Source organism: Molossus molossus, unplaced genomic scaffold (genome assembly GCF_014108415.1).
Source record: "Molossus molossus isolate mMolMol1 unplaced genomic scaffold, mMolMol1.p scaffold_m16_p_21, whole genome shotgun sequence".
NCBI classification, from domain to species: Eukaryota; Metazoa; Chordata; class Mammalia; order Chiroptera; family Molossidae; genus Molossus; species Molossus molossus.
Genome location: NW_023425357.1, coordinates 16,125,997 through 16,138,846, shown reverse-complemented (window position 1 = coordinate 16,138,846; position 12,850 = coordinate 16,125,997). Strand labels below are relative to the sequence as shown.

Genomic DNA, 12,850 nt, shown 5'->3' with positions numbered 1-12,850 from the left:
CTCCCTTTCTCTCTTTCTAAAATCAATAAAGAAAAACAATTTAAAATAAAATAAAATAAAGCTACCAGTTTGGCATTGATAAACCAGGAGTAAACTGGTTTCATCGCCAGTCCTCTCTGGGGCTGGAGCCAAACATTGTGAGTCACCTGTGTCCTCCTTGGAGGTGTTAGGTAGGACAAAGGTCTCAAGGTCTGGGCAGTTCTAAACAGTTATTTTCTTGTTAAATGTTAAAATCTAGCAAAGTATTTTGCAGATGTAGCAGAAAACAGGATGAGCTGATGGGAACCCAAAATGATGAAAGTAGTCAACTGCAAAGAAGAAATCAACATGTAATCGACCAAATAGTACATATAAGCAATGGTAAGCCTCCCTTCCAGGAGACAGAGCTTTGTATTTTTGTTTGTTTTTTTGTTACGTGCCCCTAGCGGCAACTGAACCCGGGGACTCTCTGGTCCGCAGGCCAGTACTCCAACCACTAAGTCAAACTGGCCAGGGCTCAGGAGACAGAGCTTTGGATGTGAAGCTGTCTCCTTTACCTGCTGCAAGTAAATAAAACGACCTTGAGAAAACCATATTTCATCTTTGAATAGAACACCCCGCTATGGTGAACCCCTTGAATTTGGTAGCAGTGTGGGTCCTTGAAAACATTAATTTCTTTTGCACACTATGATATGAAGCCTTAAATACTGCTTTTGCAATATGTATTTAAAAAACATTTTTACTGATTTTTTAGAGAGAGGGCCACCTTTTGGTGCACAGGACAACTCCCAACAAAATGAGCCACATTGGCCAAGGCACAAAATGCATTTTTTAAAAGTCAGGTTTATTACATATAGTAAATTCACCTTACTTTGGTGTCCAGTTCTGAATTTTGACAAATGTAACCACACAATTGAGATATACAGCATTTTTATCACCCAAAAAAGTTCCTGGCACTCCTTTGTAGGCACTCCCTACCCCTCTCAAACTCAAATTCTGGCAACCATTGATCTGATTTCTTTATTTTTCAAGTTCACCTATTCCAGAATGTGGCCTTTTGTGCCTGGCTTCTTTCACTTAGTATGATTTTGAAGTTCACCTATGTTATGCCACAGGCATTTAAAAAACATTTTTAAATGGCACTGGCCAGTGTGCCTCAGTGGTTACAGCTTCCTCCTGCAAACCAAAGGGTTTCGGGTTTGATCCCTGGCCCTAGTCGGTGATGCAGAGGCAACCAATGATGATGTCTGTCTCTTTCTCTCTCTCCTCCCTCCCTCCCTTCCACTTTCTCAAAAAAAAAAAAAAAAAAAAAAATCAATGGAAAAAATATCCTCGAGTGAGGATTAACAACAAAAAAACTTTATTATAGAAAACTTCAAACATACAACAGACAGTATAAGACGTCCATGTGCCTGACACCAAAATTTCAATAATTATCAACTCATGACCTTATTTCATGTACCCCTTCATCATGTTTTGCCAAGTCTCAGATATATCACTTCATCTATAAGCATTTTGATGTGGATCTCTAAAAAGTAAGTATTTTCTTGTGTTTTTTTCCAATGTTAACCCTAATACTCTTATCCCGCTCATTTCAGGTAAAACTTGATGGCAATCCTGCTCCGTAGTAGAGCCTGCTGCTGCTCATCGCAGGGCACCAGGAAGCACACCAATGCCTCCGGCTCCTGGGTTTTGAGCCCAGCACAGCTGCAGCCGCCGGCCTGGCTCCGACGCCAAAGGATCTTGAGGGGGCGGGGCCGGCTCGCAGCTGGAGGAGGTGCGCGTGCGCAGAGGGGCGCACCAGCTCCGCCGCCGTGGTTGGTCTTTCCACGTGAGCGCTCCGCCCTCCTGGCGGCCGTTCGGAAGCCGGTACTGCTCGGACTTCCAGACGCAGCGGTGCGCGGCTGCCCTCGGGGCCGGGAGCCTGGACAGCTAGCAAGCTGGGCGGCCTTCCGGTGAGATGGGGCGCCGCAGTCGGGTCGGCGGGGGCTGGTGAGGGGTACGGGGTAAGGGAGTGGGCTGGGCCCCTGGGCAAAGGCAGGGTCTGAGCGCCGCCCCTGCCCTCAGGACGCCCTCCCCGCGGTAGCCGCGCCGAGGCCAGTGTCTGAACGTTGCCGGCAGCCGCTTGCCTTGGTCGTGCAGGTGTACTGCCCGCTGGAAGGCTCCCCGTTCCATCGGCTGCTGCACGTCCTCGCCTGCCCCGGCCCCAGGTGCGGCGGTGGCGGGGCGCGCAGGTACGTGGGGAGGTTCCCGCGCGGCCCCCGGGACTTGATACCGAGGGGCGGGAGCTGGGCCGTAGCGGGCGCACCTGGGTGGGTCCGGCCCGCCGGCTGGCAGTCCGGAACCGAGCCCTCACCGCACTTTCTCTTTGCCCGAAGCTGGAAGGTGTTCCGCTCCCAGTTTCTGCAGACGCGAGAGAAAGAGGCGCCGGACACTCAGGTAAAGCGGTTGTGCGTGTTAGGGTTTGCTGCGCTTTGAGGGTATTTTTCCAGAATATCTTTTAAGACAAGCGTTAAGCTTTGTTCTGTGAAGCACTTTGGCATGGGTTTTGCCCTTTTCTGAACCACGAAATGCTATTTCCCTAAGGTCTTGTTAGTTGTTTTCTTTTAATAGAAGGTGTTGAGGCACATAGCTTACTGATTTTTCTGTAAAAAGACTGAGTGTATACATGTACATGGTTGTCTGTAATACATATATGTATTTATAGGAAACATTCTAGCTGTGATATATATGTATATATAACTCATTTTATTTTTATTTTTTTTTCTTTATTGATTTTAGAGAGAGGAAGGGGGAGGGAGAGAAACATAAACATCGATGAGAGAGAACATCGATTAGCCGCCTCCTACATGCCCCCACTGGCCCACAGCCTGGGCATGTGCCCTGACTGGGAATCTAACCGGCAACCTCTTGGTGCATGTGTGGATGCTCAACCACAGAACCACACTGGCCGGGCTATAATTCATTTTAATAAGACAAAATCTTAATTTAATAAACCAAAAGTCGGGCAAGTTGGTAGCTGCAGAACAAAATAGCCTCCCTTTGCCTATAAATGCTACTTTATATATATGCTGAGCCCTGGCCGGTTTGGCTCAGCGGTTAGAGCTTCGGCCTGTGGTCCAGAGAGACCCAGGTTTGGTTCCCATTAAGGGCATGTACCTCGGTTGCAGTTTGTCCCCCGCCCTGGTTGGGTTGTGCTGGTGGCAATCACTTGATGTGTCCCTTTCACATCAATGTTTCTCTCTCTCCCTCTCACTCTATCTGAACAAAAAAAAAGGAAAAATGTCCTCAGGTGAGGATTAAAAAAAAAAAAGCATGCTATATATATATGCTGAGTTCTTTATGTGTCAGGCATAGTACTAGCAATACTGGGAATTAAAAGATGACTGTGGTGTCTGCCTATATTTTTCAGGAATCAGTTGCAGATAATAGAAAAGTACTTTGCGCCCTGGCCAGTTTGGCTCAGCGGTTAGAGTGTCGGCCTGCGGTCCAGAGAGACCCAGGTTTGGTTCCCGCTAAGGGCACGTACCTGGGTTACAGTTTGTCCCTGGCCCTGGTTGGTCGTGCGGGTGGCAGCCACTCGATGTGTCCCTTTCACATCGATGTTTCTCTCTCTCTCTCTCTCTCTCTCTCTCTCTTCCTCCCACTCTATCTGAACAAAAAATGGAAAAATGTCCTTGGGTGAGGATAATAAAAGAAAAAAAAAGACCTTCAAAAAAAAAATAGAAAAGCACTTTGAACTTTTTAAAGGTGAGACAGGCCCTGGCCGGTTTGGCTCAGCGGTTAGAGCGTCGGCCTGCGGTACAGAGAGACCCGGGTTCGGTTTCCGCCAAGGGCACGTACCTCGGTTGCAGTTTGTCCCCGGCCCTGGTTGGTCGTGCGGGTGGCAACCACTCGATGTGTCCCTTCACATCGATGTTTCTCTCTTCCTCCCGCTCTATCTGAACAAAAAATGCAAAAATGTCCTCGGGTGAGGATAAAAAAAATAAAAAAGTAAAATAAAATAAAGGTGAGACAGACTTAAAATTAAGGTTTTGCTAACTTACGACAGGCTGGAGAAGGCAACTCTGGGAATGACCTCCAGAACCACACCTCAGAACTGGCCTGTCAGGGTTCTGCTCTGCTACCCTTGCTGCAGTCAGGAAGCTGAGTGTGCTCTGGTGAACTGGAAGCTGCCCTTGTCAGAACTATTGACTCCAGAGTCTTGCTCTGTATCTGGCTCCAGCTACATACTTTTGCTTCATGGCCTCTCAAGTTTGTCTCTCTTTGTAGTGGACCTGATTAGCAAACCCCTCCTCATAGCTGGACCCCTAGCTGCTAAGGAGTCTGGGAAATGTAGTTCTTTCCTGCCAGATGCTGCAGTAAATGAAGCACAACTGAAAAGGTTTGGAAGAGGTGGTTGAAGATGACACTGTACTACATCTGCTATATTGCCCCTAAAGAGGAAAGACACTATTTGCCACTTCCAACATGCTTTTGAGTAAAGAGGGTCCAGGAAGTGAATCAGAGTGTGCCAGAGGGGAAGTAGCTGGTGTGAAGCCTCCCTCTGGGAGGTGAAGGGATGAATGGCCAAAGCCAAGGGAATAGATGAAATCACCCAAGTGTGCTTGGACCTCATTCACTGGGTATTCTTCCAGAAACAGGAAAATGGCCTTGCAGCTGCGGATTGGTGTGAAGGTGCAGATGACTGGGGAAGTGACAATGAGGAGGTGCCTTCATCACAGCTTACCTTGGATTTTGGAAACGATTCTAACAGTGCCAAAGACATAGACTGGACTGTTCAGCGCCAAGACCTCCGCCTTCAGGATACTGTCCTGGGTGCTGTTCTGCCTGTGCCTCCTGGGGAAGGGATGGCCTTGCCTTCTGTGGTGCCGCAGATCCTGCCCTACTATATCTGTGTGGTAGATGAGGGTGATTACAGAGTTGTCAGTCTAGATCATGCTCATAGCCTACTCAGGGAATATCAACAGCGAGAAGGAATTGATATGGAACAGTTACCTTCCCAAAGGTGAGAATGCGTGTAGCTGAGTTTAAGAGGTGACTTGAGCCTGGCCGGTGTGGCTCAGTGGTTGAGTGTCGACCCATGCATCAAGAGTTCGCTGGTTCAATTCCCAGTAAGGGTACGTGCCCAGAATGTGGGCCTGAACCCCAGTGGGGGACATGCAGGAGGCAGCCACTCAATATTCTCTCTCATCAACGTTTCTCTCTCTCTAAAATCAATAAAGAAAAAAAAAAAGAGGTGACTTGATCAGAAAATGGCCACAGTAGATACTCTTTGGTTTTACCCAAGTACCTGGAAAGATGTTTTTCAGGCAGAACTTGTGTGTATAGGACCTTTGTGCTTCAATCTATTGGATGAGAAACAGATGTAGAGTCAGGCCAGTGTGGCTCAGTGGTTGAGTGTTGACCCATGCACCAAGAGGTCGCCAGTTCCATTCCCAGACAAGACACATACCCAGGTTGTGGGCCCGATCCGGGGCATGCAGGAGGCAGCCGATCGATGTTCTCTCTCATTGACTTTTCTGTCTCTCCCCCTCATTTTCTCTCTTAAATCGATAAAGGAAAAAAAATTTTTTTTAAAGAGAGAAAGGGATATAGAGACCCTTGAGTTAACTTGGAAACAGAAGTTAGGGATACCAGCTATTTACAGAAGAAGATGTGTTCACTGTGTCTCTTTGTTTTCTGTTTCTAAATATACACCTGAGACAACTAAGTTAGAAAAATGCCATTTGTTGACTCTTGGCTATGGCTCAAAAACTGGCCCATGATTCAAGAGACCCTTACAGAGCATCAGGTTTTTTTTTAGTGAGGGCATTTTTTTTAATATGTTTTTATTGATTTTTTTAGAGAAAGGAAGGGAGAGAGAGATAGAAACATGATGTGAGATACATCAGTCAGCTGCCTCTTGCATGCCCCCTACTGGGGATCGAGGCCGCAACCCGGAATTGAATTGAATTGGGACCTCTCAGTGCATGAGACAATGCTCACTCCACTGTGACCCGTCCCGCAGGTCAAGCAGGAGGACTCTAGAGGGGGAGTGAGGATGAGGAGGGACAAGAGACACGAGAAATGGAGACAAGACAGGGCTCTGATCAAGTCTCATTTATTCAGGGGTAATTCATACAATATATAGGGCAAGAAGCACCTGTTGCCAAGCACCAGGCTTGCCCGAAGCAATTCTAGGAAATACTACAAAAGGAACAAAAGGTCAGTAAAGACTGGCTGATGAGTGAATGGTTACTTGAAGAAATGCAAAATGCAGAGATAAAGAAATGCAGAATGCAGAGATATCCTGCCTTGGGGCAGGCGATGGCAGAGCAGATTATAACAAAATTGACGCCATGCAAAAATCTCCCACACCACTGAACCACAGTGGCTGGGCCAGAGCCTCAGTTCTGACCTGTGAAATGGGAGTGATATTGATATCTGTTTGTCAATTCAGGTGGTTTTGGGGAGTCAAGTTAGAGAATATAGGTTTTGAAAGGCTATATAAACGACCTCTAAAGACGGAAGCATGATTATTTTTGTTATTATAAGTACTACAGGATTTGGAGAGATGACCTGGATGTCTACCAGAGCTTTTCCATTCATAAGCTTTTTCAGAATAATGTCGAGTTGCATCAAGACGTGTTGGTATTTTAAAATAATCCATAATGGAGAAAGAAATGAGAAGAGTTAATGGGCATAATGACTTTTTACATTGCGAATAATTATCCCAGAGTTGAAAATGGCTAGAGAGCAGGCCTTGGGAGAAAGGTGGGCAGGAGATTACTGTTATAAGATATTTAAATTGTTTGCATATGTTAACTTTGGTGAAAAAAATATTTAGTTACCTTATTTCCTCCAAATACTGTAATTCTCTGGGTACAGACACATAAAACTATTTTCTGCTTCTCTTTTTAGTCTTCCTAGTGATGGTAATGAAAAATATGAGAAGACCATAATGAAAAGTGGAGATAAGATATTTTACAAATTCATGAAGAGAATTGCTGCTTGTCAGGAGCAGATTTTGAGGTAAAGGTACATTTCTTTTATTGTTTCTCTCTTTTTAAAAATTTTTTTTATTAATCCCCATCCCAAGATATTTTTCCATTGATATTTAGATAGAGTGGAAGAGAGGGAGGGAGAGAGAAACATCAATGTGAGAGAGACACATGGAGTGGTTTCCTCCCACACACGCCCCAACCAGGGTCAGGGATAGAAACTGCAACCCTGGCATGTGCCCTTGATTGAGAATTGAATCCGAGACCCTTTGGTGCGCAGGCCGATGCTCTAACCACTGAGCAAAACTTGCCAAGGCTGTTATGTCTCTTTGATAATAGCCATTCTAACAGATGTGAGTTAATATCTAAAAAGTTTTTCTTGCCCTGGCCGGTTTGGCTCACTGAGTTTGGTTCCCGCTAGGGGCACGTGCCTCGGTTGCAGTTTGTCCCTGGCCCTGGTTGGTCGTGCGAGTGGCGGCTAATCAATGTGTCCCTTTCACGGCTAATCAATGTGTCCCTTTCACGTTGATGTTTCTCTCCCCCCCCCCCCCATCTGAACAACAACAACCAAAGAAAATGGAAAAATGTCCTCGGGTGAGGATAAATAAATAAATAAATAAGAAAACAAATATTTCTTCTATCTTTCCTTCTTTTGGGACTCCAGTTTATGGTATATTAGATTATTTGAAATTGTCTTGTGGTTTATAAAGGTTTTTTGTTTTGTTTTAAATTGTTATATTTTTTTAAATTTTCACCCGAGGATATTTTTCTATTTTTCAGATAGAGTGGCAGGGAGGGAGAGAGAGAGAAAAATCCATGTGAGAAAGACACATCAACTGGTTGCCTCCGGCAAAACCCTGACCAGGGCCAGGGACAAACCACAACCCAGGTACTTGCGCTTGACCGTAATTGAACTGGTGACTCATTGGTCCGCAGGCCAACACTCTCACTGCTGAGCCAAACCGGCCAGGGCTAAATTTTCACTTTTTGTTTCATTTTGGATATTTATATTTTCTGCAAATATACAGATATTTTTGTTGTTTTCAGTTTACTCATTTATTAAATGAAGGTACTTATTTCTGATATCACATGTTGGTTTCAATTTCTTGTAGATTCCATTTTTGTGCTAAATTCCTCATCTGTTTATGCATGTTCACCTTTTCTGCTGTGTTCTTTTACATGTGTATTATTGATATTTTTTAAATTTAATAATTTTTTTTTTTTTAGACAGAAAGGGAGAGCCAGAAATACCAATGAGAGAGAAACACTGATTGGCTGCCTCCTGCACTCCCCCTAGTGGGGATCAAGCCTGCTACTCGGGCATGTGCCCTGACCAGGAATCTAACTGGTGACCTTTTGATGCATGGGACCAGCCCTGCTTATTAAAGTCTTTGTCTGATAATACCATCATTTTGTGTGTGGGTCTCCTTGTATTGACTTGCTTTATGGGTTAAATTTTTCCGCTTCTTTACATATATGATAACTTTTTTAAAAAGTTGTTAACCAGAAATTGTATGTTGAAGAAAGGTAGATAGTGAAGTAAATATTTACTCCTTAGAAGGGCATGCCAGTAGTGAGGAGGTCTCAGTCCGTTTAATTTGCAGTTGAGCTGAATCTGGGCTTTGTGACATTTTAGTTATTCAGTTCCACACTGGCTTTAGTGCCTTCATCCAAACTGTGAATCAGGCATTGATAAAACTGCAGATATCTTGCCTGCTTTACAGGCTTGCTGCTAGTGTTTTGAGCCTTTGCATTTTCCCCTCTGGTTTATGCCTGGTACTCTGCAGGGAATAAACAGAGTTGGCAAAGTGAACTCTTAGATGTGGAAATGTGACTTGTATGTGGTCTTGACTGTTTTTTATTTCCTTGCCCTAGGTATTCCTGGAGTGGAGAACCACTGTTTTTGACCTGTCCTACATCAGATGTCACTGAGCTCCCAACCTGCAGCCATTGTGGAGCCCAAAGGATATTTGAGTTTCAGCTTATGCCAGCTCTGGTCAGCATACTAAGAAGTGCTAATTTAGGTAGTAAGCCCTTTATTGATTTGAGTTTGTGAATTTATGGCACCAATTAGGATTTTTTTTCATTCTCTAAACCAGTGGTTCTCAACCCTCCTAATGCCGTGACCCTTTAATACAGTCCTCATGTTGTGGTGACCCCCAACCATAAAATTATTTTCATTGCTACTTCATAACTGTAATTTTGCTACTGTTATGAATCGCCATCGGAAATATGTGTTTTTCGATGGTCTTAGGTGACCCCTGTGAAAGGGTCATTCAACTGCCAAAAGGGGTCGCAACCGTGAATTTAGTGCAGGCTCGATCCCCAACAGGGAGTGTGCAGGAGTCAAACCGGCCAGGGTTATTCTTTATTTTTTAAATGTCTAGCTTTTATTTTTTTTCCCCTCCCTTTAACAGCTTTGGTTTGCTCGTCTTCTTTTCCTAGTTCCTAAAGGCAGTGATTTTCAACCAGTGTGCTGCAAGAATTTTTAAAATATGCAATACTTGACTGTGTAGGTAGGGGCACTGACCTCTTTTCCCTTAGATTGTCAAATAAAAAAAAAAATAACAGCCAACACAATAACCATCTGGTGTAATGCCCTGTCTTGAACCATAATACTGTATATAGGTCATATAATAGAGTTGCATCTTACTGGTCACGATGTATAATAAGATTGCATGTGATTGGTTAATTCTTGGTAGCAGAAATCCTTTTTATGTTTTTTATTTTTTTTTTTAATTAAATTTTATTTTATTTTTTTATCTTCACCCGAAGACATCTTTGCATTTATCTTCAGAGAGAGCAGGAGGGAGAGATATCTCTCGTTGCCACCCACATGACCTCAACTGAGAGGGGGGACAAACTGCAACTGAGGTACGTGCCCTTAGCAGGAACCGAACCCAGGACTCTGGTCTGCAGGCCATGCTCTAACTGCTGAGCCAAACCAGCTAGGGCAGAAGTCCTTTTTTAAAAAAAAATTTTTTTTAATTGATTTTAGAGACAGAGAGGAAGGGAGAGGGGGAGAGAGAGAGAGAAACATCGATGAGGGAGAATATCGATTGGCAGCCTCCTGCACGCCCCCCACTAGGGATTTGGCCCACAACCTGGGCATATGCCCTGACTGGGAATCGCAGGAATCGAACCGGTGACCTCTTGGTGCATGGGTCGATGCTCAACCACTGAGCCATACTGGCCAGGCGATAACAGGAATCCTTATATACAAAGTACAGGCACCTGATTATTTATTTATTTATTTATTTATTTATTTATTTATTTATTTATTGTGGTTATGGTGGGTGGAAGGGTAGTGGTGGGGGCACTCGATTTTTTAAAAAGTCATTTTGGAGCAAAAAGGGTAGGCAGTTGTTAGAAAGTATTTCAAATACACTAGGTTATTTCTCCCAAATCAGCTCCATTTTGGCCTTCCTTTATCTGTCTTTGACCATATTTTTTCTCCATTATGCCTGCCTACATTTTTTCCCTTGGCTGCTTCAAACCAGTTACCCACCTCATGCTGTTGTCCTGTATTCTGTTCTGATATCAGGAGTTGTTGCTCGTGGTTTTTTGGTACCATTCTTCATGTCTCCCTACACTGATAAATTTCTGTAAACTCTTAGGATTTATTTTCGATTTTTTGCCTGAATCCTTTCTTGGAAGTAGTATGTTCTGTTAGGGAGATGTATTTTTAAATGCTTTTCAATGTCAGATGGTCTAGACCAGCGGTTCTCAACCTGTGGGTCGCAACTCCTTTGGGGGTCAAACGACCCCTTCACAGGGGTTGCTTAAGACATAACAGTAGCAAAATTACAGTTAGGAAGTAGCAACGAAAATAATTTTATGGTTGGGGGTCACCACAACATGAGGAACTGTATTAAAGGGTTGCGGCATCAGGAAGGTTAAGAACCACTGGTCTAGACAGTCGTAAAGAAGACTTGTTTAGATTTTTATTTATTTTTAAAGTATATGTTCCTGTTAAATCTGCTTTTTGTCATTAGTGGTCACTTACTGTAGGAAAGAGTGTGATTGTATTGTGACTGAAAGTTAGTGAGCATTGTTTTTGTTTTACATAACTAGTTTTTTAGCTTGTAATTTAAAATCACTCCTTTTGTATCAACACTAGTTATTCTGATATTGAGCCATCTTTCTCCTTTCCTTCTATTGTCCTCTAATTACTTAACCTCTTTGGCACTGAACACAGGAGGTGTGCCAGGCTCTGTTCTAAGACTCTTACATGGAGTAGTTTACTTAGTCCCCTGACAGCAGTCTTGTCGTTATGATGGATTCAGTCATTGTTACAGAGGGGTGAAGTCACTTGCTCAAGGTGATGGAGCCTCAAGGGTCTTGTTCCAGAGTCTGAACTCTGTCCACTAAGCAAACTCAAGTATTGAGTGTATCTCATAACAGTTGCTCTTTGCTGGAATCCTGAATGTGTTAAATTTTTCAGGTCTTTCTGTGGAATTTGGAACAGTTCTAATTTACACATGTGAGAAGAGTTGCTGGCCTCGTAATCAGCAGACTCCCATGGAAGAATTTTGTATTGTACAAGAAGACCCAGATGAATTATTATTTAAGTAGAACATTTCCCTTTTTTAATATAAATTAAAATAAATTTTAATGTCCAGATTTGTGTTTTTACTTCATTTTGACTTATAAGTTGTTCACCCTTGTTTTTAAGCGTTGCCTTGCTTTTTGGCACTGTGCTGGGACTGAAGCGAGATTTAGAGCCCCTGGCTATGGGCTGGTCACCTTCCGGGTCAGTGGTCTTTCTCCACAGTGGGAGCTTGGAATGAAGCTCCACTGTAGCCCAAATTGTTACCAGAAAGGGGACCTGGCAGTGTGTGGGTTCTTGACTTCGTGTAGGAAGTTTCACAACAAGAGTGCAGGTGAATTTTATTATTTATTTATTTTTAAATATATTTTATTGATTTTTTTTTTAGAGACAAAGGAAGGGAGAGAGAGAGATAGAAACATCGATGTGAGAGAGACACACCGAATGGCTGCCTCCCGCACACCTCCCACTGAGAATGGAGCCCACAATCCAGGCATGTGCCCTGACCAGGAATTGAACCAGAACTTGCCTAGGATGAACTGCTACTGCCCATTGCTTTCCTGGTTGTAAGCATTTTGGGGTCCCTTAAAGTTTAGAAGCTGTGTGCCTGTGGTGGAAAAAGTTGGGGGCGGGGTGGGGGGGATGGCCTGGGTCCTTTGTCTTGAGAGACTTTTTTTTTCTTTATTGATATTAGAGACAGAGGAAGGGAGAGAGAGAGAGAAACATTGATGAGAGAGAACATCGATTGGCCACCTCCTGCGTGCCCCTAATGGGGATCGGGCCCACAACCTAGGCATGTGTCCTGACCGGGATTCAAACTGGTGCATGGGTCGATGCTCAACTACTCAGCCACACGGGCCTGAGGAGGCTATTATTTCTCTTTTGCAGGTGGGAATCTTAGGGGAGGGTTTCAGCCTAATATTCATCAGTTTGCTAGCTGTGTGCCTTCAGGGTCAGTCTTCACTGATTGGCCAGTCTCAGGGCAGGGGGTCATTAGTCACTGCAGCTGGTCCAGATTTTGCCCACCTGGTTTTTCTGCTTTTCTGGATCTGGGGCTGAAATTCAACTGAGGCCTACCTAGATATTATTTCTAGGGACGTGACCTTCTGTATTTGCTGTAAATTGCTGTCAGTTTGTTGAACTATCTGCCTCGGTTTCTCTATTCCACTTGTCCTGGCTTACTGACCTATCTCAAGAGGGCAGGTGTTTCCTGTACTGGCAGCTTGGTGGGCATTCTAGGAGGAAGAGCAGCTATCAGCCTCTGATTATACCTACTGCTTCTGCACCTCACTGGACTCTCGTCCCTGGACGCTGCCAGATCAAGACACTCCACCTGCTC

At 44.1% G+C, this 12,850-nt stretch overlaps 1 protein-coding gene across 1 annotated transcript; it reads left to right on the top strand.

Annotated features, from left to right (window-relative positions):
* Nucleotides 1-601: 601 nt before the first annotated feature.
* PDCD2L (programmed cell death 2 like) lies at nt 602-11,576 on the top strand. Its single transcript, XM_036275109.1, is given in 9 exon segments — nt 602-622; nt 1,816-1,882; nt 1,885-1,934; nt 2,047-2,213; nt 2,358-2,418; nt 4,617-4,987; nt 6,883-6,993; nt 8,838-8,986; nt 11,407-11,576. Coding segments are annotated over 9 exon segments (1,128 nt in total). The 3' UTR covers nt 11,538-11,576.
* The last annotated feature ends 1,274 nt before the right edge of the window (nt 11,577-12,850 follow it).